General features: G+C 45.3%; 1 protein-coding gene across 4 annotated transcripts in view; it reads left to right on the forward strand.

The window, feature by feature from the left end:
* The window catches only part of Ldlrad3 (low density lipoprotein receptor class A domain containing 3), a 231,216-nt gene that overhangs the window by 202,012 nt on the left and 4,398 nt on the right, over positions 1 to 24,806 (forward strand). For all 4 annotated transcript variants that reach the window (XM_027422394.2, XM_027422397.2, XM_027422393.2 and 1 more), the window contains one exon: positions 24,203 to 24,548. In XM_027422394.2, the coding sequence (XP_027278195.1) occupies positions 24,203 to 24,548 (346 nt within the window). The remainder of the gene's footprint in view (positions 1 to 24,202; positions 24,549 to 24,806) is intronic.

A 24,806-nucleotide genomic window follows, 5' to 3' on the forward strand; every position in this document is an offset into this window, starting at 1 on the left:
TAGGCCAAGCTGGCGGTGTACAGTGGCTTCTGCAGGCTTTGAAATGGGGTGGCAGTTTAACCACATCAAACGCATAATGAAGTGAGGCCGGGTCTCATTGGTATTCAGCCTGCCACTGGCATTACATCCGCTAATCCTGAAACAATAAGCTATAAGGAGAGGCTGCATGTTTTCTTGGTTGGAAATGAATGGAGTGGCCTGAATTAGGCCAGTTTCGTCTCCTGCTTTAACCTGGCACGGTGCCAGCATGTTGAGTTTGACCCAGGAGGATTCCTATCATGTGAAAAACTTAAATCGGGTCTGTCTGCCAGTGCATACGGTCCTAATCCATTAAATATTTCCAGATAACAATGCACGTGGGGCCCGTTAGCTCCACAGACAGTCACATTCTGCTAAACCCATGCAAATAGAACCACTTCTGTCTGTTTGTTTCTGTTTTTAAGGCAGAAATGATACTGTCCCATTGCGGCATGATTCTACCCAAATCCTTCATGCAACACACTAAGTACCTGGTGTGTTGTAACCTTCCCAGTCATAACCCTCCTGTCTCCAGGGCCTGGCTCTCTTAATGTAAGATCAGAAGGACTTCACATGAAGAATTGTCCTTCTCTTTGATTAGCTACTTATGTGGAATCAGGAACCCTATCTATATCCAGCTATGGAAAGTTGAGCCCCAAAGACAATGGCCTTGAACCCTGCCCATCTTTGCAGCCTTCTGTACTCAAGGGAATTAAAACATGGGGACTTGAATGAATGGGGTATTTTTTTCCTTTAGGGGGAAGCACTGATGTCTGTATCAGAACCCCCCCCAAATTATTTTATTCCTCAGAGAGTGATTTTTTTTCCTCATTTTCCACAATCTGAAAATGGAGTTAACCTTTTCAGGATTATAAAAAGGGGTGCATGAATGATCTTTTACTCAACAGGTATTTCTCAGACATCCCCAGGTGCTCAGTTACATGCTGCATCAGAAGGCAGTCCAATCACCGTCCTTGTGAGTGTGAACTCGGGGACCCTCTTCCTGGCCACCAATCCCAGCTCTCTGTGCCTAGAATCTGTGTGAGCTGTGCTGAGGATACAGCCTTTCTGTGTGAGAATTTCTCCATCGGAGACATGGAAATCACAGCCTTCTTACTACCATCTGGAGTTCTTAGTACCTGGGGCTTTCCAAATACTCTAGCCACCCCATGGCTGTCCTTGTTACTGTTGCTATAGTTGAGGTCATTATTATTATAAGCTGTTATTGTCATTATTACTATAGAACAAAGTTGTTGCTCAAAACGAAACCATCCCCACCATGGTCCCTGTGCTGTGGAAGATAGACACTACTAGAAGGTTGTACTGAGAGGACAGTGTGCTATGAGGAAGGGGACTAGTTCTTGGGAAGATGAATTTTCCTCATCAAGAATGTCAGGGAAGAGCCGGGTGTTGGTGGCGCATGCCTTTAATCCCAACACTCAGGAGGCAGAGGCAGGTGGATCTCTGTGAGTTCGAGGCCAGTCTGGTCTCCAGAGAGAGTGCCAGGATAGGCTCCAAAGCTACACAGAGAAACCCTGTCTCGAAAAACCAAAAAAAAAAAAAAAATGTCAGGGAAGGCTTCCTATGGATCATATGACAGACGGGAGGTATATGGAAGGAGAGACATTGATTCATTATAAAATAATTAATACAGAAAGTGCCTCTAGTTTATCTATCTCCTGACTGCCATTATCATTTTAATATGTAGCCTTCCAACATCTTTGTGTGTGTGTGAACAAAAGAAATGTGCTTGTGTGTGTGTGTGTGTGTGCTCATTTTTCTCATCAAAAATGGTATCCTGCTTTCACAAAATGTATATTCCTCATGAGCTTTCACCAAGCGATAAGCTGCTGACATTTTCTATGTCAGAAGTCAAGACCGACTTCTCAAGAGTTGAGAGTGTCGAGATCCTTCCAGCTGCTGTGACTCTTGCGCCTGTCTGCCCATCACTCCTGCCCTCTGTGAGTCAGGGTGGTTCTGACCACAGAGGCAGAACTTTAGGACTCCCACCTGACAGCTTCGCCATGTGGCTTCTAACTAGGCTGTCTGTCTGCCTGCAGGGCTGTCTCCCTGAAGCCAGGCTCCCGGCAGTATGTTCTTATCTTGGACACTGGCCCCCAGAAGCTCTGTGGCTCTGTCTCAACCCCTAATTGGGGTTTGTGATACACATTTCTGGAGCTTATCTGGAATGGAAGCCTGGGTTTACATATACGAAGAAAATGAATACACAGGCACACCACCTAACTCTTCATAAAACACTTCTCATGTTTCTGTTACCTGAACACTGAAGGAGCCCTGTTAAAGGCTGTGCTCCAAGGATTCACAAAGTCCCCCCCCCCCCCATTTCAAGGGCTTCTTAGAAGATGATTTGTTTTTCCTTGGATTGCTGAAGGCTCGGATCACTAAAGTCACCTTTAAAGGAGATGTTTTTATGGACTCAAAACAGGAAAGAAAAAAAAATCAATGATTCTGTGCAGTGTGAATTGCTTCGCAGCTTGCTCTCCTCAGTGACTCGGTAACTGGCAGGTTCATTCTTCAGCTCTGTGATCTGATTGAAGGCATCTCTGTGCTCTGGTGAAGACTCCATTAGCATACTGTTAGGCTGGTGGATACTTTGGTCCCTACTCTATGGCCACACTCTGACTCATTCCAGCCGATTTGCAGAGGATGCTCCCCCAGTTTCCCGTGTGCTGTGGGGTGACTTCTCCATTTTGACTTGGATTCCTAGTGTTCCTTTTCACTCTCAAAGACTGACCCTGAGTCATTCCAAGATGTAGGCGGTGATAATCAAGTCATTCAGCAGAGTTGTTGAAAGCAACCTAAGATGGCTGTACCAACTAGCACAGGTTGAGTGGCTTGAGCATGAGGAGTTCATTTTTCACAGGTCTGGAAGCTGGAAGTTCAAGATCAAAGTGTCTGTCAGTTTGGTCCCTGGTGAAGATTTAGTTGGTTTGTAGACAGCCAGCCACCTTCTCACTGTGTCCTCACTGAGGAGAGCAAGAATAAGCACTTTTGTGGCTCATCTAAGAATGTTAGTCCCACTACGAGGGTCCTCCCCCTACCTCCATCCAAACTGCAATAACCTCCCAAAAGCCCTGCTACGTTAGCACCAGGGCCTTGGCATGTGAATCTGGGGGTGATTCAAACACTTAGTCCATAACAAGCAGCTCTCAGGACTGAGGATTAAGACGACTTTGTCACCAAGAGACTTGGGCTGGCAGGAGATAACATGTGAACTGGGATGGTGGTGAGACGGGATGATGGGAAGGGATTTCGGTGTCATGGAGAGAGAACTTGGCACTACCTGCCAATTCAGCCACTAACTGGATTTGAAAGACTTTCTTGCTCGCTCCCAACTTGCCTGTCCTCTGTCAAACTGGAGTGATGGAGAGATGGTTCAGAAGTTAGGAACACTTGCTGCCCTTGCAGAGGACCCAGGGTTAGTTTCCAGCAGCCATGTGGCAGTTCACAACCACCTGTAACTCCAGCACCAGGGATCCAATGACCTCTTCTGTCTTCCTTGAGCATTTATATGCATGTGCACATTCATACACAGACACACACACACACAGACATGCATGTGCACATTCATACACAGTCACACACACACAGACATGCATGTGCACATTCATAACACACACACACACAGACATGCATGTGCACATTCATACACACACACACACACACACACACAGAGAGAGAGAGAGAGACATGCATGTGCGCACACACACACACACACACACACACATGCATGTGCACATTCATACACAGGCACACACACACATACACAGACATGCTTGTACACATTCATACACACACACACACACAGAAAGAGAGAGAGAGAGAGAGAGAGAGAGAGAGAGAGAGAGACATGCATGTGAACATTCATACACAGGCACACACACACACACACACAGACATGCATGTGCACATTCATACACAGGCACACACACACAGACATGCATGTACTCATAAAATAAGATTTTTAAGAAGATAGACTCAATAGATGTGTCCCTCCTGGTCCCTTACAGATGAGTCAAACTAACTCAAAGAAATTGTGGGAACGGAGTTCTTTGACAGAACTGGGAAAAAGAACAATTTTTAATTCTTTTGCCATAGTATATAGGTGATATTTCTTAAATGCCAGGTTGCAGTTAACCCTTGAAAATGGAAAACAGAGACTTTGGGGGTAAAAGTGAAGTGGGGTAATGATGCCACGTACAAGGCCAGAAATGGACTTACCTAGTCATCATATAAGCACAGAACCAGAAGCCACCAAAGACCCCCCCCCATCATGTCTTCACTGCTGTGCCATAGATGTGGCTTCAGAGGTGCTGAGGTGACTGGCTTTCTGTTATAGCTTGGCGTGAGAAACTCTACATTCAGCGTAGAGTCATTACATCTCGTCCTTATGTCTAAGAGGCCAGATCTGACAATGGCTGAAGGTAGGTGGCTGGTGATCCCTCTCTCCTATTTCTTGTGTCTTTTAAATTAATTTTCAATTAGGTTTTGAAAGGACAAAGTATAAAATCAACTAACTTGCAATTAATTTCAACAGTAATTATGCAAAAATTCTAGGCATGTGAAAGATGGGGAACATGGACTAATTAGTTGTGGGTTTTTTCACTGCCATAATTACAATGATGAATATGCATGAGACCATTTGGGAAAGGAACTCACAGCAAGCAATTGTGTGTAATTAAACTTTTAGCTGGCAGTGTTGTGTTGTAGTCTCTTCAAACTGTTAGCAAAGTCTGCCCAAACAAATATCCCTCAAAATATAAAGTCATGTGCACCCTTCTTCTTCTTCTTCTTCTTCTTCTTCTTCTTCTTCTTCTTCTTCTTCTTCTTCTTCTTCTTCTTCTTCCTCCTCCTCCTCCTCCTCCTCCTCCTCCTCCTCCTCCTCCTCCTCCTTCTTCGACTACTTACTACTACTACTACTACTACTTGTATGGGTTTCTAGCTTCTTTGAGCACTGTGTGACATACATGGCTGTCCAGGGTGTGCACTGAACAACAATACCATGGAACAGACTTTTATGGCATGATCAGCTAAGCCTTTCTGTGGATACCACTTGGTCTCAGTTCATACTGATAACCAAAGACATCTTCGGTAGATGTGGTCCGGGCATCCTTTTCTATGATATGGTATGTGGAGACTGGGGTGCAGCCATAGTAAAATCACCACAGCACCTCCTGAGGTGGAGTGGCTTCTAAAGGCTGGTCCATGTGTTCACCACTGAGGTGTTATTGTACCATCCTCCATGCAAATCCTGCTCAGTTATTCACCCGCTAAGTGGCAGGGGGAGATTTGGACCCATGTCATTTTAGCTCCAAGACTACTCATTCACTGCCCTATGTATCCAAGCTGAGAGAGAGGGACCCGTTTCAGTCCCCACTGTCGATGACAGATGACCTTTACAACTCCCCTCCTTCCCAAAGTAGTACTTTTACTGTAGACAGCCATGGTAGGAGCACTCAGCCAGCAGAGCAGGCTCTGAGAGAGGTGGTGGTGAGGGTGCTGGCTGGAAGTTAGTACTTAGTGAACCACTGGAATCTATTGAACTCTACACTGCTTGCCAGCCACTCCCAGAGACAGATGCTGCTGCTGTTCAGCATTTTACTAAAAACCAAGACTTGGGAGTTGAAGTAACTTTCCAGGGTGGCAAAGCTAGTGAATGGGAGAGCCAGGACTCTCATTCCAGTCCTTGAGCTTCCAACACCTGTGATAGAGGCTGGGCATCATCTACAACCCCTCTTCAGGGATACAGGCCACATGCCCCAGGCCAGAAAATGCCCAGCAGAGATTGTCTTCAGTCTTGCTTCGTGGTCTAAGAACCAAAATTTGAGTGTTAGAAGTCTCAAGAAGCCAGGCAGTAGTGGTGCATGGGTTTAATCCCAGCACTTGGGAGGCAGAGGCAGAGGCAGGTGGATCTCTGTGAGTTCAAGGCCAGCATGGTCTACAGAGCAAGTTCCAGGACAGGCTCCAAAACAACATAGAGAAACCCTATAAACAAAGCAAAACAAAAGGACTCAAGAAATGCCTCCTGGCTGCATATGAGGTACTATTTGGATAGGTACAAAGAACTTCTTAGAAGTCTCATAGGAAAGAGCGAGAGCAGTATGGATTATGTCTTGGTGTCTTATTTGGAGGTTCCCATTTCTGAGGGTCTTGCCCCAAGGAGGCTGCTCTACCTTGGCCTCCTTTCTTTGAGGTCAGTGGCCACCTTCTAGAACAGTATATGAGTTCTGAAGGCAATCTCAGCTCACCAAAGGGCCCAGCCCAGGCTTCAGTGGGTGCTGGCTGCACAGTCTTTCTCCAGTTCTCATAAGCTGGATGTTTTCAGTCTTCTAAAAAAATGAAAATGAAAAAAAAAATCTCATCATAGGCATACTACCAGACTGCCATTAGCAGAACGGGAAAGAACCTTTTCGCCAAGTGAAGCAATTTCCTTGTTCTGTAATTAAAGCAATTTGGGAGCTGAATGTATTGATGAGCAAACTTACTGAAGTGAGACAGAAGTGGTTTACAGTGAGCAAGCAAGTCAGAGGGAAATCAGGGCCTATACAGAGGCCCCATGAGTCTCCCCATGCTAAGCCTGCTGTCACAAGTGGGTCAGGTCTAACCTGTCTTTGTAATGCTGTGCTGGGGGACAGCAAAACAGGTTCTGAGGTGTAGAGATGTAAGCACTTTTCTCCCTGCAGATACAAGCCAGTCAGCAGCCAGGTGCCTCCTGCTCATCTCCCTCCTGGATGCATGCATCTCCTGCTCTTCGCCGTGTTCAAGTTCCTTGTTGTCCTTAGAGGGTGTTTTGTGTCCATCTGTCTGTCCATCATCTCTGCCTCCGGTTCTGACCTTTATGACAGTTTCCCAGGAGGTTGGTTCAGTATTTGGGGCATTTCTACTCCTGGCTTAGCCTGTCAGCACTCTGTTGAAGTCCCCCAGGGGATAAAGGCTCCAGGTTGACCCCTGTTCTTGTGACTCCAGCCCTCATGCATAGCAATGCCTTCCCTCTGAGATCCCCATCTCTGTCTCCTCTTCACTCAAAAGTGACTAGAATTTTCTAAAACTAAAATATATGTTTCCCAAGCTCCACTGGGATTCAAGATCAATATTCTGTTTGTTTGGGATTTGCTTTATTCTTGAGTCTAACAAAACCCATGGATTTAGGGTAAGTTTAAGGCAACAAAGCCCTGATCTTTTCTGTAACTCTCTGAGCATCGGGGATTCTTGCCTTCAGCAGTGCCTCCCCATAGTCCATAGGCACCAGCAGGAACCCCTCAGGCCAAGTCTTTTCCAAGTGTAGCTAGTCTTTTCCTAGGATGAAAACCCAGCATTCTGCTCCATCCACTCCTTTCCTTCCCCTCTCCTTAGCATCTTATATAGTATCTTCTATGCACAAGAAAAAGCCCTGATGGTAGGAATGACACAAACGGCCAAATCTTGCTTTAAGAATCAGAGTGGGAAGCTGGGTAGTGGTGGCACACATCTTTAATCCCAGCACTCAGGAGGCAGAGGCAGGAGGATCGCTGTGAGTTCCAGGACAGCCAGGGCTACACAGTGAGATTCCGTGCCAAGGGTGGTGCTGGGGAACGACCTCAGAATGGAAAGTTCTTCTGAACCACAAAGGAGAGGAGGTTTGCAGTGCCTCCTCTTACTCTCTTTATAGATCAACAAGGGTGAGCAGCTTGTTTATCTGCCTTCAGACACGATGCTTCAGAACCGATGGGGTTTGAGCTTGTCCTGTTGAGATCACAAGAGAAGTCTAGTCATGACTGATGATGTGGTTTCCTCCTCTGAAGCTCATGAAAAAAAAAAATGCAATTAGCAGGGTCTGCCTTTACCTCCTGCATGTATGTGTTCAATTAGTGCAATTGGGAGGACATAGATGCTATTGCAGGAGGGGCATTACTGGGATGAACAGGAGGCTTGCAAACTCCAGACACAGAAGTGCATAACAATCCTGTTTGTGCCCCTGCTTGTGAGAACCTCGCCCTGGCCCTTCAGTATAGATCTTATGTCTGTATGAATGTGAACAGCGGTGTCTCCCTGTTGTGCTGGGTAAACATATCACCAGAAGGGATACTTGGTGTATGAAAACAACAGAATTAAGCTAGAGCCCCTTGACTTTTGGTCAGGAGTAATTCCTCATTTGCTCTGACTCAGAGATTCTTAAATGGGTAAGAAAGCTCATCGGGAGTCCAGAGAATTAAATCCTTATTAGAGAGGGGAAAATTCATTCACAAAATCTTGAGTGCTGCTAATAGTGCTTCTAATAGCTGATGCTGTGTGTGGTAAGAGTCAGGGCTGCTGCTAGATCATAAACCCACAATTTGTGGCTTATTATTATGAATTGGCCCTGCAGATATTACAGTGTCCCTAATATATAGATGTAAAGCTGAGCTTAGCACTTAGAAATGAGAGAGACTGGTTATCACCATGACTGGGATCAGAGTCCAGCCCTTGAGGAGTTCAAAGGCTTCTTGACAGGAAGCTAGCTGCATCAAAAACTCCACAAGGAGAGCTAGCTGAGCCTTGATGTCTTTCGGGGACATGGAAGTGGAGGCTGGAACACAAGATGCTTCTGTCTAAATAGAGAGCTTGGGGAAATGTCAGTGAGAAATATCAGAAAACACATGGCTCACTGAGTACTGGAGGTTGACCAATATGTGGGCAAGGAGGCTGAGCCGGGAAGGATATACCAGACTGAGAGAGACTTAGGTAAAGACATACCTGGAGAGTCCTATAATGGTAAGACCAGCGTCATTCCCAGCTCTTCTCAACATGATTGGATTTTACTTCTGGTTCAGGATCTGCAGGGACTCCAGTCTCATGTAAAGGCCCATCTGGAGAGAAAATTGAACACCAATCCACTCACCCAGTGACTGAGAGAATCTAGCTCCTTATGAGGTACTGGAATGAAGGTGTTAGCTCCTCCCTGGATGGCTGTTGACTGGAGGTCCCGTTTCAATAAACAATGACATATCTTTACAAAAGACACAGTCACTGTGGAGCTATTATACTGATTCTAGGCCTGGGGCTAATGCAAATTAAATATGAAACATCTTCTGGAAGCAAGATATTCACAAAATGAACAAAAACACTAAAACTTGGCTTTGGGGGATAGGGTAGTGAAAGGTTACATGAGTTGATCTGAATGCACACCCCATGGACAAAGTTGGGACAACTTGAGCAGTAATAGAATAAATAATGTCTTAGTCTGTTTCATGCTGCTATAACAAAATGCCCATGAATGGGTAATTTATAAAGAATAGAAATGTAGTTTTGGAGGCTGGAAGTCTAATAACAAGGGGCCATAGGTTGCCTGTTCAAGGAGGACTGTTCCCTGTTTTCACGATGACAGTGGATCACTTTGTCCTCTGGAACTGAGGAATGGTTTGTCTTTATTTGGCATTAGGGCATGCTCATCAAACAGTACATAAACAGCTTTTCCAAGGGCCTTACTCACACTCAGAGAAGAGCCCTTATGGCCTAATTGCCTCTTAAAGTTCCTGCCTTTTAATACTGTCACATTGAATGGTCAGTCACACCTGAATTTGGTGGGAACAAAGTCAGAGCATGATGCCGTGAATGGGGGGGAGGGCTCAGCTGGTAGAGCACTTGCCTTACAAATAATACTGTATTATTGCTCATAGGCTAGAATAACATACACGAGTTCATCTGATGCTGACATAGCTAAGTAAATAAGAGAAAGGGAGAATGCTCGTGGTAGAAATTTTTCCAGTGAATGGAAAACAGAAGCAAATGAATGAAGGAAATTGAAAACAATATCACCATGGCAACAACAAAATAGCTTTAGGTAAGATCCTTGATGAATGCTGAAATTAGTGGGGGAAAGCTGAATCAAAACCAGGGTATTTGCATATTAAAGGCTTTCCCTCAAGATAATTAGTAACTACTGAGGGGAAATGAGTTCCAGGCCAGCCTGCGCTACAAAGACAAGACACTGTCTGTAAAACTGGTATTGTGCTTTAGTAAGATATAGTATGTTTAAAATCACAGATTTTTTTTCTATTGTCTGGAATATTTGTGATAGGCTACACTAAAAAAGAAACTGAGCAAAACAAATATAAGAGCTAGCGGTTGCCTGTAGAGGAAGGAAGTTGCTGGGAAGCATGTCGGAGATGCAGCTGGCCTGCCCCTTCAGTTCTTTCTTGCCCTTTCAGCTTTGAAATGTGCACACATAGGCTTTTCAGAAAATAAAATAACTAGCCAGGGTAGTTCTGAGGTCCCAGTGTCCCTTGTCTGTTCTGTAATGACTCATCCTCAGTAACAGTGACTGGGCATCTTTTGATTTCCTGATTGTACTTGGGAAATGTTTAATGAGTGAAGAAATGGGTTCTGTGTTGTCCCTCCACACAGTTCATCCTCCTATCTATCACTTTGGTCCTTGGGGATCCGTGTCCCTCCTCCTGCAAAAGCCAGCTTGGGCCCTCAGTCAGCAACAGAAAGGCTTCGATTTTTCACAAGCTCATTTTATGTGGTGGTTAATGTTTCAATGCGTCTGAACTCCAGCCTGTCTTGGTTGTCTGGAAGGCTTTCAGCAAGGAAACATGGATTCTAAAGTGGCCCCAGGGAAACTTCATCCTTATTTCCACTTTAAAGAATCAAGCAGATGAGATTGGCTCCTTCAGAGCCCCAGACCCTGTAGTTATTCATCCTTTATGGAACAGTCAGGTCCTGTGACCTGCTGCCCAGGAGGCCCCTAGAGTTGAAATGAAGCCTGAAGTGCCTTGTCTTAGAGAACATCAAAATGCCATGCCAAGCCTTCGTCATCTCAGAAACATAAATATGAGACTTCTAAGAAGAAGACAGGATTGCTCAGACAGGCAGGCAGTACTACACAGCCACCCAGGGAGATCATGGCAGCAGAGAGCAGACAGATGTATTAATCATTCAGGGATTCCTAGCTGATATTGAGACCAAGTTTGCTATTTCCTGTAGGAACATTTTAGTAGCTTGCTTCTGAGACAACAAAAGAAGCAAGGACCAGCCAGGCATCATGGTGTATATCTGTAATCCCAGCGCCTTGGAGGCAAAGGCAAGAGGATTAGAAGTTTAAGGCCAGTCTCAGTTACATAGATGAACTTTGTCTCAAATACAGGGTGGGGCAAGCAAAAGCCAGTGGAAAAACCAGAGATGCATTTGATCTTGCCTTGATTTCATGATATTTCTATTTTTTTACACCAGTAGTTATTTATTCATGATTGCCATTATCTTCATGCTAGGCTGATTTTTTTTTTTTTTTCAGAATTAGCTCATATGTGGAACAATCATATTCTGGGTTTTGTGAGTCTTAAAGTCACTATTATGACTATGCTACTTTGTTAGTGGAGCACAAAAGCAGCCAGAGGCAACATTCACAAATGAATGGGCATGGTGGTGTATCAGTAAAACTTTATAAACAAACAAGCATTAAGCCAGACTTTGGCCAGACCTGGCTAGAGCATGAGTGCTGGAAGGCATATGCCTCAAACTTCAGGTTGTAGAAGACTAAAGTGTAAGATTTTAGACTAAAGTGTAAGATTTTAGAGAGCTCTCTTTACCACTGTTAGGATATTGGGTTTGTGAGTCAGTGACTCTCCCAGGCCATAGAACAGGGAATGTGCCGTGAACTTTTCCAGATAGGGTGTGGAAACAGTATAGAGGACAAGACAGGAAGTTAAGGGAGTAGCCAAGGAGTTTATGTGGTGCCAGGCAGCCAACAGTGGTCACTTAGAAGCAGAATGAGGAAGATGTGGCCCTGAGTTGAGCATAAATGAAAGCCCTCACCTTAACAACCCTCTGTCTTAACAACCGAAGCCACCATCTGCAGAGATTGGCTGGAAGTGCCCTCGGAGGATCTTGTTGGGACTGGCGGATATTTGTTTTCTCGGCACCTACTAATGAGAGTTTATTTGCATTGACATAGCCTGACATAGAGTTTTCTTTCCCCAGTTTATAGGGTGAGCCTTTTCCCTGCAGTACTATCTGTGGGTGATTATGCCATACTCCCCAACAGATCAAAGTACCCTGCTCCTGAATCCTGCTGGGGTTAGCATCTTCTGCCCTGGCTGCTGTCATAGGAGGCTCAATAAACCATTGCATTGTAACTCAGCAAGCCTTATTACTGGACCAGAAACCAACTGACCACTGAGTTTAAAGAATGTCTGCTAAGCATTTAATTTTACAGCTTCCACCAAACATTGCAGGTAAATAGATACAGTAAGCAATAGAAATAGTAATTCTGCACAGTCCTTACTCAGCGAATCTGGGAGGCACGGATATTCATTTTAAGTTGCTTGCAGGCACAGCTGAGATTGTCTTGAGTGGAATCCCAGGATTGCTGAAGCTCTACCTTGCTCAAAAGAGGGGCCTCCTCCCTGAGTCCTCCCCATTGACTCTAAGGGGTTAGTTCATTTCACATCTACACATTTCCAGTGCTGTCTTCCACTGGCATTGGCTCTTTCTATGTTTAAGTCCATTTTGTGGTCTTCAGTGGGAGAAGTGGAAAGGGACTCCAGCTCTCCATGCCCACAGCACTCTTCCCTTGATGTTTTTTTAAGGGATTACATAATTGAGCAGAGTTCTGAAAAGGCCACCCAGGCCCTGCCTCCCAATTACCCTCATCCTGAAGTCTTGGAAGCAATCTGAATCCCCATTAAAAAAAGAAAAAAGAAAGTCCCCTTCTACCTTAAATAGCCAATTAAATGCCTTCCCCTTCCAGCCAGTTCTGTAAAAGCCCTGGGCCCAATTCTTGACTGAGAGGCTATTAGCCAGCTACCTCCCTGGGTTGTCCGTTGGCCATTCCTCCTCACAGCTGGCTAGATCCAGGGTTGCAGAGTCTTAGCAGGGTACCTCAAGCTTTCACTGTCCTCAGGGACTGGCAGGTTAGAAATTGATGGGAAAGGGAAGCTCTGTCTGGGGCAGTGGCTCAGTTGGTAAAGTGCTTGCTGTGCAAGCATGAGGGCCTGAATTTGGTCCCCAGAACCCATATTTAAAAAACTAGAGGTTGTAGTGTATTCTTGGAATCTCAGCACTGGGGAGGCAGAGGCAGAGGCAGGGATTCCTCGGGGATCATTCACCAGCCAGCCTAACCTACCAAGGACCAGGCCAGTAAAAAACCCTGTCTCAAAAAATATAAGGTGGGCAGAGTTGAGGAACAGCCACAGTTGTCCTCTAGCCTCTAGAAGCACATACCATAAAATGAAAGAAATGTTAAGAAGTTAAGGGAAGGATACCCATTGTCAGTTTATGTGGAGTTCCTGGTTTGGGCAGGGAGACCTGCCCCCATTTTCCCTGTGGTAGGCACATGTTGTGGGGGTAGGGAGGGTAGCACTAGAAACTATAACCATGATAATGGCTGAATCCATCCCTTGGAGATATCTGCCTGTCTGCCTTCGGTCCTGGGACTTTCTTCTTTGCCCCACCTCTTTGTCCCTCTCCCCTCCTCCTCTGCCTGCCCCTCAGTCTCACTGTGAGTATAATCTAGAGCCCATTCTCCTAGCTCTCAGGGCCCCTTCAGCAGTCTCTGGAGCCATCTTGGTAGCTCCCCCGCCCCTCATTTCCCTTTGACAGGGGTCCTAGATGGCTCAGGTTGTGGTCTGATGCTCTGTAGCCCTAGTATTCCCATCACCCCTCTCTCCTTTTGGTTAATTTTAGCAACATGAGTTGCCATGGTAATGGTTCAGTGGAGTTTTCATGGCTCCCGTTTGATTCAGTCATTTGCTGGTCTGCCCTTTAGATTAAGCTTTTTCAATCCGCAATCTAAATTGGGACAGGAGATGTGCTAAGAATAGGGATCTAGAGGCGATGAGGCCTTAGGATGTTTGTTTTGAACAGGAAAGTCAGGGTGAGTGAGGGAATGCCCTTGATTTACAGTGGCCAAAACAGTGGCCTTGAGAGAACTTGTAGTAGGAGTGCTGGAGACATTCCACCTTCAAACTTCAAGCACTCCTGGATGCAGCCTCTTTTGAGGCTGCATTTAATTGAACTCAGCTCAATTAAATAACAATAATAGTCTTAATGTTCATATCAACTCTGATGGCTGCAGTCTTTGAAACCCAGTTTTACAGAAGAGTTTGGCCCTAAGATGTCCATATAGTTGCTGACAAAGAGGCATGAAACTACTTTTCTAATCCAGAGGGTTGTGGGACCCAGCATTTGCAGGGCCCAGGCACTAGACAAGTAGTAAATGTCTGAAGCACCTTAAATACCATATTCTTGGCTAGTTCAGACAGCACAGAGGAAAACACTTGGGGCCTGGGTACCACAATAAGAAGCTGGGTTTCTACCCTGAGAGGTAGAACGTTCTGCAAAGGCTGGGGAGGCTGCAGGTCCTCGTGTCAGGTCAGCATCTTAGTCACCTGGGAGGAAACTTCACTGTCTTCACACTCTTGGCCTATATAAAGATGGTCCCAGGAAGGTGTGCCATTGCCACCCCAAGCATGTAAAAGGATGTTCTACAAGAGTGGAACTGTGTTCTGATATACTGATACCACCTGCTCTATAAACCCTGAGCTGATTCAAACACAGCATAGTTTTTCATTGTCTGATTTTTTTTTCCTGATGTAGAAGATTGAACCTAGGGCCTCACACATGCTAGTCGAGCATTCTACCTCTAAACTGCTCCAGCCCTGGTTTTCCATGCTCTGAAACAACACTCTTGACAAGCTTGTTCAGTGAAACCTGCTTGTTTTCCTTGTGTGGGGGTCACGTGGACCTGGGCTCCAGTTTCAGCTCCATCATTTCTGGACCATATGACCTGGAATGTCATACTTCTCACCTGTGCATCTAAATGAGGACTCCCTGAGGAGCACATCCTATCAGAAATGCTTGGTTTCATGTGAACAATGAGCATTCCCAGACATCCTATGGCCACAGTTAGAGAGCCTCTGCCTCCCTCCCCCAGAAGTTGTTATTATTTGAGGCATAGGTGCTGTACAGGGATAAGCAAGCAGAATGCACTCGGCCCTCGTTGTGTTGCATTCCAGTAGAAAAGAGGGACAACTGATACAGTGTATAACGATGATTAATGATAATGGGACCTGGGAATTTACCCACCTATCCAGCCTTGGGAATAGCTATGAGGCTGAAATTGGGTGCTGCACAGACTCTTAGTGTCCTGAAAACACCATAGGAAAGCCAGCGAGTTGGTAGCAGCAGGATGCAGATAAAGACAACACTAAAGAACGGAATGACCACAGGGACAGATGATGTTGGGCCTGGAGGCCAAGCGAGGACTCCTGCTTTGTGCTGAGCACTTGGGAAGCCTCGAGGTTTTGAGCCCAGGATTGACCTATGCAAGTGAATTTGTGTCTTAGAAGGAACATCCTGTAATCATTTGGAAAGGGAATTAGAGAGTGGCAGTTGGGGGCAAGGTACAGGTGACAGTGGCTGGGGCAGGGGCAGGGGGGGACGACTCTAGCACTGAGACAGCAGGACTCATGATGTGGGGTCTTGATTGGCCCTCAGGTCCCTGTCAAACATCCTGTCCTGCTGCCCCTGGGACCAGAACAAAATAAACAGCCCTTCCCTCCAGGATGCAAGGGTCATGGGTCATCGTGTTCTTATCAGAAATCTCAAGAATCAGTGAATTTGCTCATGGCTAATAAAACTCCCCCCTGGGAGCCCTGGGTGGAATGCTTCCGTCACCAGCCCATTCCCTGAATTATTCAGATAGTTTCCTGCACTCAGAGCTGCCAGTGTGCTCACTCAGCATTTCCCTGGGTAATAAGGTTTTGTGGGCAGAAGTGGCTCTGATGAAGTGATTACAGAGGGAGCTTCAAGCCGCTCTCGTATGTGGTGAACGAGTAAGAGCTGCCTTGGACTCCCTGAGAATTTAAACAGGATCAGCTCCTGCTGCTCAGTCTTGTCAGTTGTGGGAGGCACCGGGTGGCATACAGCCCTTTCCATGGCATCACTCATTTCTCCAAGGGTCAGGTGCACAGTTGTAGGTTCCCAATGCTTGGCAGGTTCCTATCAGAAACAATGACACTGAACTTCCAACTCCTGGGGCCAGGAAGCTGGCTCTTGCTGCCGCAGGAACCAAACAAGGCTGAGACAGTCACATCAGCTTATATTCTTCTAAATGGCAGATAAAGCAGCATAACTTGATCCAGCATGTGTCCAAAGGCCAGGAATGTCCCTTCTAGTTTATTAAAAGAGAGGCTCCAGGATGATTGGGAAGCAGTCTTTTGGAAGATAATGTAGGTTCTATCCTGTGTCAGTCAACATGGCAGTAAGGCTCATGAAACTTCCTCAGACTTGTGAGGTCATCTCAAGGAATATTTGCTTAGTAAAAGTTCTGAAACGCCATGTAATAATAGCTATTAGCAATGGCAGATGTGGGGAGTACTTAGGCACCATGCCCCATATGTTATACTCAAAAGGCAGAGCTGAGGAGCTATGACTAACACTGGATAGTATATAAAGCAAACAATATTTACTATCTTGCCCTTGACAAAAAAGGTTTGCCACCCTGTCTACGTCAGTATGAAATAAACTTTTATGTAGCAGAGCTCTGGTGGGTTTGCAGGACGGTGGAAGCATTTTGTCTTTGACTGACATTGTTCTCATGATTAGCCCTAGTAATTAACATGGCTCTTTATGATGAGAATCAAGTGCAAGTTGGAGGCTGTGAGCACCAAGGCAAATACCTTCCTCAGTCAAACAGGCCTGTATGAAGTTGCTCTGCAACCCAGGAACCAAGGTAATTTGATAGGAAAGGACAGGGTTCCAACAAACGGTGCCACGAAGCTGGCTGTCAGCATGGATTGATAGAAAGCACCTTGACCGGTATCTTATTCCATAAACAGGGATTAACTAGCAGTGCATCATCGATATAAATAGAGGCACTAAGGCTGTATCATCCCTTCCAGGTAAAAATTCAACTCCTTGGATAGTATATGGAAAGCACAAACCATTCAGAAGGAATTGCTGCAGTGGGCTTCATTAAATTCAGAAAGAAAAAGAGAGACACCGTAAAGGAAATGAAAAAGAAACCACAGCTTAGAAGAGCATTTTAAAACACAATGAGATAAACATGTGTCCCGGATCATCTTGCTCAATAGTATGAACCAAGCAATCCAGTTTTACTACATTTTATTTTTGGTACATGTGTGTATGTGTGGTTGAATGTGCACGCAGCCACCTGAATGTGGAAGTCAGAGGAAGTTTATGGGAGGCAGGTCTGTCAGAATTGTACCATGTGGGTTTTGGAGGTTGAACTCTGGTTTGGTAGAGGGTTGGAGACAAGTGTCTTTACCTACTGAATCATCTCACAAAACAATAGAGTAGGAAGGCATGGGAAGCTCCAGATATTAATTGTGAGGAGAGTTGTGTTAGCTTTGCCAAACTCATCTGCCAAACATTTTAAAGAGGAAATTTTATTGTGCATAAATTACACCTCAATAAACTTGATTTGTTAACGTATTCAGTTTGAAGAAATAAAAGGCAGGCATGTGAGAGTTGATTTTTCAAAGGAATGAGGATTCGGCATACCAAATATTTCTAGAAACAGAAATTCAGGACTCAGGAGGGCAGGCTTCCATCTTAGGAGCCATCTTTAGACACTGTCCTTGATTAAGGTGTTGCAGGAAATTGGGCAGTGAGGTGTGAGCCCTGAAGCTCTTCACATCTGTGGGCAAAGAAGGAAGGGAAGTGGTAATCAGACAGACATGCACAACAGTCATGAAAAGCTGAAGGAAGACAACGTATATGGTTTTAAGTACATCATACTGTACACGTAACACAGTGTAGACATGACTGAACAGTGGGATGCTAGTCCTCCCTTTCGTTTCTATCCACCAACATCTTCCCCTGTGTCACCAACCCGTCTTCCCGAATTGTACAATACATTCTTTGATTTAGCCATTTTACACTCTTTTTTTTTTTTTTTTTTTTTTTTTTTTTTGACAGGGTTTCTCTGTGTAACAGCTCTGGCTGTCCTGGAACTCACATTGTAGACCAGGCTGACCTCAACTTCAGAGAGATCCACCTGCCTCTGTTCTCAAGTGCTAGGATCAAAGGTGTGCGCCACCACTGGCCAGCTTTTTGGTTTGGGTTTTGGTTTGGGTTTTTTTGTTGTTGTTGTGTTTTGTCATTTTACACTATTCTTTTGTAATGAAATGTCTGAAGTTTGGTAGCTTTATAAATGGGAAAAGGGCTTGTTCTCAAAGTTTCTAGAACCAAGGGTCCATATTTATTGAGGACTTACTAAGGGGATGTGCAAGATACCACAGAGAGAGAGAGAGAGAGAGAGAGAGAGAGAGAGAGAGAGAGAGAGAGAGAGAGAGAGAGAGAGAGAATGATACTTCATCCTTGTGTCTGTGTCAGGGGGGATGTGGGTATGGGCAAGCATGCGCATTTGGAAGCCAGAAGATAATCTCAGTTGTGTCTCAGGTGCTGTATACCTCTTTTGTTTTCCTTTGATTTGGTCAGGGCATCTCTCTGGCCTGAGGCTGGCCAAGTAGGTATGGCTAACTAGGAAGTAATAAGCCCACGGGTCTTACTTCTGTTTCCCCAGTGCTGGGATTACAAGTCTGTTTCATGATTTCCATCTTTTATTTAATGTGAGTTCTGGGGATTGAACTCAGGTCCTCATGCTTTCTAGGCAAGCAGTTTACATGACTAAGTAGGGCTCCCCAGCCTTCCCTCTTCTTATAAAGTCCCCATAATCCCATCATGGGTTTTCTGCCCTGATGGCTTTATTTAATCACTATCCCCTCCTAAAGGTTCCACTTCTAGGCACATAGTTGGGATAACTTTCTACCCTCTTAATACTGCAAAATGGGGGTGAAATTCTAGCTCATGAGAATGTGAGGGACACACTTTAAAGCAGTATGTAGACTGTAGAAGTTCTTTGGGGAGCTTTGTTGTTTTCTTTTGCTAATCAATATGTCTTTCAAATAATTTCACAGTAGTGTGTGTTGTATAAATTTTCAAATAGGAATAATATTATACAGAAACAGCATAATTTATTAAATCAAGCTATGATGATAGACATTTACATTTTGTCTGTTATATTTACTATTATATACAATCTTTTCATGAATCCTGGTGCTAAAATGTAATTTCTGGGCTGGGAACATAGTAGGATGGTAAAATACTTGCCGGGCATGCATAACACTCTAGGCTTGAACCTCAGCCATGCAAGGGAAAAAATATTGCTCATTTTTACTGTGATACTGTGTCAAAAATAATTATATTTTTAATATGCATTCGTCTCTCAGTGTCTGTGATGGATTGGCTCCATGCTACCAAAATCCACAGCTGGTGAAGGCTCTTGCATAAAATGCTATAATATTTGCATAGAACTTACATACATTCTCCTGTGTACTTTAAGTCACCTCTAGATTATTTATACCTGGTACAGTGTGGGTGCTCTCTAACTACTCTGTGTTGTTTAGAGAATAATGACTCCCAAATGGCTGCACATATCCAATAAGGATGAATATATCAAATCCACCATTTCTGAAATCTAGGGGTGCAGAACAGATGTGGAGCCCCACTTGTAGATACAGAGCTGCTCCATGTTGTTAATCTTCCCTGATACCCAGTATTTGTACCCACTTGCTCCCCACTAGCCACACCTGAATAAACCCCATTCATGAATATACATGTTTTCCTAAGACCCACCCAGCAGAATATAAACCCAAACTCAGCCTTTGGCCAAGCCAATGGACCAAATGCCAGTATCCTGAAGGAAACTTGATTTTCATTTGTAAGAATGAAATTTATAGATGGGAAGGAACACTAAATCACAGCTCCCAGCTGCTGTGGTCCCCATACCAGCCTGGATGGCACCTCTGAATTAGTCAAAGGTGTTTCTCCCAGGACACTAGCCTTCTGCTGGAAAGCTGCCGTTGTTAAGTGGTCAGATTGCCATCTCCGAGGCAGAGCACCCAGAAATGGTGCCAAGCACAGCTTGCCCCAGCACCAGCCACTGTGGGGCACTGGCTTCTTGGAGAGTCTGGAGATCTCCAGTAGCAGCAGATGGCCTCGAATTAATACAGCACAAAGGCAGATACGGGGTAGGAATTTAAGATGTTTGACGGTAGAGCAGGAGGGCATTCGCTTGAGGGACAGCCAGAATAAATGGAAACCTCATTATCCGTGGATCACACACTTGGAACGAAGGTCCCAGGCATCTCTGATGTTAGTAATTTGGCCAGCAGGCTCATTAAGCTCTTAAGAAAAGTGGGCCTAGTTAATGAATTAATGCAAGATGACATTTTACACACAGAGCAAAAAAACGAGCCCAGGCAGCTCTGAGTTATGTGGTATCATAACTCCTTGAGTGGATGTGATCGCTGCTTCTCGACTGCCAAAGTGGCAGTCTGGAGGGAGGTGGCTTTCTGAAACAACAGTGAGATCCTGAGGATACAAAAGCCCTCACTGTCTGCTCATTAAAGAGCTCCCTCTTGTATTGGTAACAGCCAGTAGTCACACAGATGTCAGCGTTTCGGAATCTCTGGACACATTTACTTTCCATGTGAAAACCTAACCAGCTCCACACCCCTCCCCCAAGGTTCTCCACCACTTGTGCAGAGATGGCTGGTGAGGATAGCAAGAATGCACATACTAACAAGTGGCATTAACGAGTCAGAGCTGATGGGTCCTGCAGATGGACAGCCGTCCTGGTTGCACAACAACCAGGATTCACTTAATGCTGCTGAACTGTACCCTTAAAATGCTGTTTGTGGTATGCACATTTCATTGTGGCCATTGTGAAGTAATATTTGTTTTTAAAAGAACTAGCATTGCTGATTGCAAACCCTTGGCAGGCGCTGTGCTCAGCATTCCAGTATACATTGCATCTTCTGATGATGTGTGTGTGTGGGGGGGGTGCATGCTGTTAACTTTCTCAGTCGTGCTATTAATTTTTTTCTGCAGATTTTTTTTATTTGAATTAGAAACAAGATTGTTTTACATGTCAATCCCAGTTCCCTCTCCCTCCCCTCCTTCCCTACCACCCCCCCCAAATAAAACCCTACCTATCACATATCCTTTCTGCTCCCCCTGGATGCTGAGGCCTTCCATAGGGTGTCATCAGAGTCTATCGTATCCTTTGGGGTAGGGCCTAGGCCCACCCCATGTGTCTTGGCTCAGAGAGTATTCCTCTATGTGGAATGGGCTCCCAAAGTCCACACCTATGCTAGGGATAAGTACTGAACTACTACAGGAGAGCCCATAGATTTCCGAGGTTTCCTCACAGAAACCCATGTTCCTGGGGTCTGGATTAGTCCCATGCTGATTTCCCAGCTATCAGTCTGGGAACTAAGAGTTCCCCGATGTTCAGGTCAGCTGTTTCTGTGGGTTTCACCAGCCTGGTCTGGACCCCTTTGCTCTTCACTCATCCTTCTCTGCAACTGGATTCCAGTTCAGTTCAGTGATTAGTTGTGGGTGTCTGCTTCTACTTCCACCAGCTGCTGGATGAGGGCTATAGGGTGGCATATAAGTCAGTCATCAATCTCATTATTGGGGAGGGCATTTAAGGTAGCCTCTCCTGTTGCTTAGATTGTTAGCTGGTGTCATCTTTGTAGATCTCCAGACATTTCCCTACTGTCTGATTTCTCTGGAAACCTAAAATGTCTCCCTCTATTATGGTATCTCCATTCTTGTTATCTTCTATTCTTCCCCTGACTCAACCTTTCTGCTCCCTCATGTCCTCCACACCACTCCTCTTCTCTCCTTCTCATTGAGTCCTGCTATTATTTTATGAAAGTTAAATTACTTGCCTGGGCTCAGGTACCTGAAAGTTATGATTCCAGTATCCACCCCAGAACTCTGTAACCTTGCAGATCTGTGCAGGAAATAACCACAGAAGGTATTTTAATCATGAATTCTGAAGCGGATGCGAGCACACGCGCGCGCGCGCGCGCGCGCGCGCGCACACACACACACACACACACACACACACACACACACACACACACACACACACTGCTTTTAATTACTAAGATAAGAACTGAGTGGCAGTTATTTATCTCCAGAAAAGCCCAAAGCCTCTTTTGTCCCTTAACTGTACAAACACATACTTCCACCTTTAAAGAGCTCATAATGGCTTCTTTATGTAATTCAGATGTGCAGGAATGTTAGGATTATGACTGCCAGGAACTGGGAAAATCTCCTAAGCTTTTAGTTCAAGTTTCGGTATGGCTAGAGAGAAAAGTTAACACAGAGAGAAGGGACCCTCAGGGAGTCTCATTGTTTTGCTTTTAATCAGAAAGGCAGAGATGGTGCATTCTACAGCATGCAGGCTTTAGAAGGAGGATGCCTACCTGCCAGACTCCTTCTGTGACCATGGACAGGTTAACCCACCTTGCTGGGTTAAAATAAAAATTATAATAGCACCTACTGTTTACCATAGAGTGTGAATAAACAGATTGTTGTTGTTGAGTTCTATGCATTTATTGAGTGCCTACTATCTGCCAGGTCTCCTCCTCCACTGTAGTGATAAACAAAGCAAATACAGCTCAGGTTGAAGGAAGGAGTGAATAATTTATCTCCACCTCCCGTGCTACTTCACATTAGCAAATGCTGGCCTTTCCAGGACCCACAGAAACCTCCTCCTGAGATGGAAGAAGCAAAGGGCTGTGGTCCCAAATTTGCCCTCTGGGACTGAAACTAGAATATTCTTCCAACAGGCACAATGGTGACTTGTTGTAGTTCTGTGGCACCTACAAGGGGACCCAGGTTTCTATTAGGGGCTGTTCTGGTTTCCTGTGCCTGCCTAGACTTCCTGAGGTTGTCAGCTGTGTCCTGCTGGCTGGGGAGCAGGTCACCTGAAGCACTGAAGTGTGGCTCATTAGCATATGTGGGAGGAAAGTATTGGTAGCCAGCAGAGATGGGGTGTGACCCAGACCCTCACCCTGAGACCTGAGGAAATGTCTGCAAATTGTCCACTGAGTCTCCTGTAGTGTTCATAGAGCAGTGTGGGGCACTAGCTTAGGTCACACAGGCTCCTCCCTCAACCTCAGTAATCTTAGTCAGGGGACTCAGCCTCACCAGGACACACTGTGCCCATCTTAAAAGCAGTGCCTTGGCAGAGTTGAGAGAGTGTTTGCTTAGCGTGCATGAAGTCCTGGATTCCATCCCCATGCTGCATAAGTGGGGAATGGTGACCCATGCCTGTAATCCCAGTAGCAGGGAGTAGAAGTGGGAGAATCAGAAATCCAAAGCCATCCTTAGCCACATGAGTTGCAAGCCAGCCTGGAATATATGAAGCCCTGAATTTAAAAATATATATAAATTTTTAAGCAAAACTAAAACCTTTGATATCAGACAGTGTATCAATCATAGGTGTGACTGTGCCAGCTGCTGTTCTAAACTCTAGATTGCTGTCTATGCCCAACTTCAGAAGCCAGGAGAATATCCAGCCCATTTTGTTCCCAGCACTCCCCAAAGGGCACATGCACAGAAAGCAGGATGAGGGACAGGTGGGACCTGTCTGGCTCCAGAGTCTGTCCCTGTGTCTGTGAAGATCAGCCCAGGGCCTGGCACAAAACAGATGCTCCATAGGCATTTGGAGCCCAGATGTGCATACTCTTCTTCCTCAAGTGAGCATCATTTATTTTCAATGAAGAACTAATTTCTGGAACTCCAAGAACTCTCACTCTTTACCCCTGGGTAGTATATTTTCCACGTCAGAGTTTTTAGCTAACTTCATTGAGGTCTTATTTATAGAACATAAAATTCACTCACATTAACTGTACAACTGAATGATTTTTAGTTAACTTTCCAGCATGTGCTGTCATCACTATAGTCTAGTTTGAGCACATTGTCAATGACCCAACAAGACCCCTCATGGCCAGTTGCAGTTAATCCAGGCACTGCTATGCTTGCTGTGTCTGAACTGGCCTTTCAGATACATCATATAAACAGTCTACAATCTGGGATATTGGGGGTGTGGTTTATTTCTCTGCTTGTTTCTGAAATTCACACTCATGTGATGTATCAGTATTTACATTCAGGCTGGGTAAGAGTTGATTGTGCAGATATACCACAGTATGACTATCCCTTCCACAGCTGATGGACATTTGGGGCTCTCCCTTTCTGGTGGCTGTGAATAGCCCTGCTATGCTAATTGGCAAAGAAATTCTGGGGTTGATTTTTCAAAGACTTATTAGGAAGGGCAACTTGTAATGTTCTCTCCTCCTCTCTTTTCTCCTGGTTCTCCCAGAACCAGGCAGTGGGCAGGTGTTTGTGACCTCAGAGAACCAGCTCGTGTACTACCCCAGTATCACATACGCCATCATTGGCAGCTCCGTCATCTTCGTCCTCGTGGTGGCCCTGTTGGCACTGGTCCTGCATCATCAGCGAAAGCGGAACAACCTCATGACTCTACCTGTGCACCGGTTGCAACATCCTGTACTGCTCTCTCGCCTGGTGGTTCTGGACCACCCCCACCACTGTAACGTCACCTACAATGTCAATAATGGTGTTCAGTACGTGGCTAGTCAGGCCGAACAAAATGCCTCAGAAGTAGGCTCTCCACCCTCCTACTCAGAGGCCCTACTGGACCAAAGGTGAGAGATTGCATAGGAGGGCATCTAACATGGGAGAGACTCATGTGCACACACCGGCTGCCTAAGTCTAGCCAAGAATTTGAGCTTGGTAGCTGTAGGCAGTAACCTCGATTGGTATTTACCTTATTCCTCTGAACACTTCTATGAAGGAAGTAACTGAGGCCCTGCAGTTTTAAGTCACTTGTCTGAGGACCTGGATGAAGGATTCCTGCTCCTGCTTGGTTAAGCCACAATGTCACACATTCAGACCATTGACCA

The sequence above is a fragment of the Cricetulus griseus genome, chromosome 6 (assembly GCF_003668045.3).
Source record: "Cricetulus griseus strain 17A/GY chromosome 6, alternate assembly CriGri-PICRH-1.0, whole genome shotgun sequence".
Classification (NCBI taxonomy): Eukaryota; Metazoa; Chordata; class Mammalia; order Rodentia; family Cricetidae; genus Cricetulus; species Cricetulus griseus.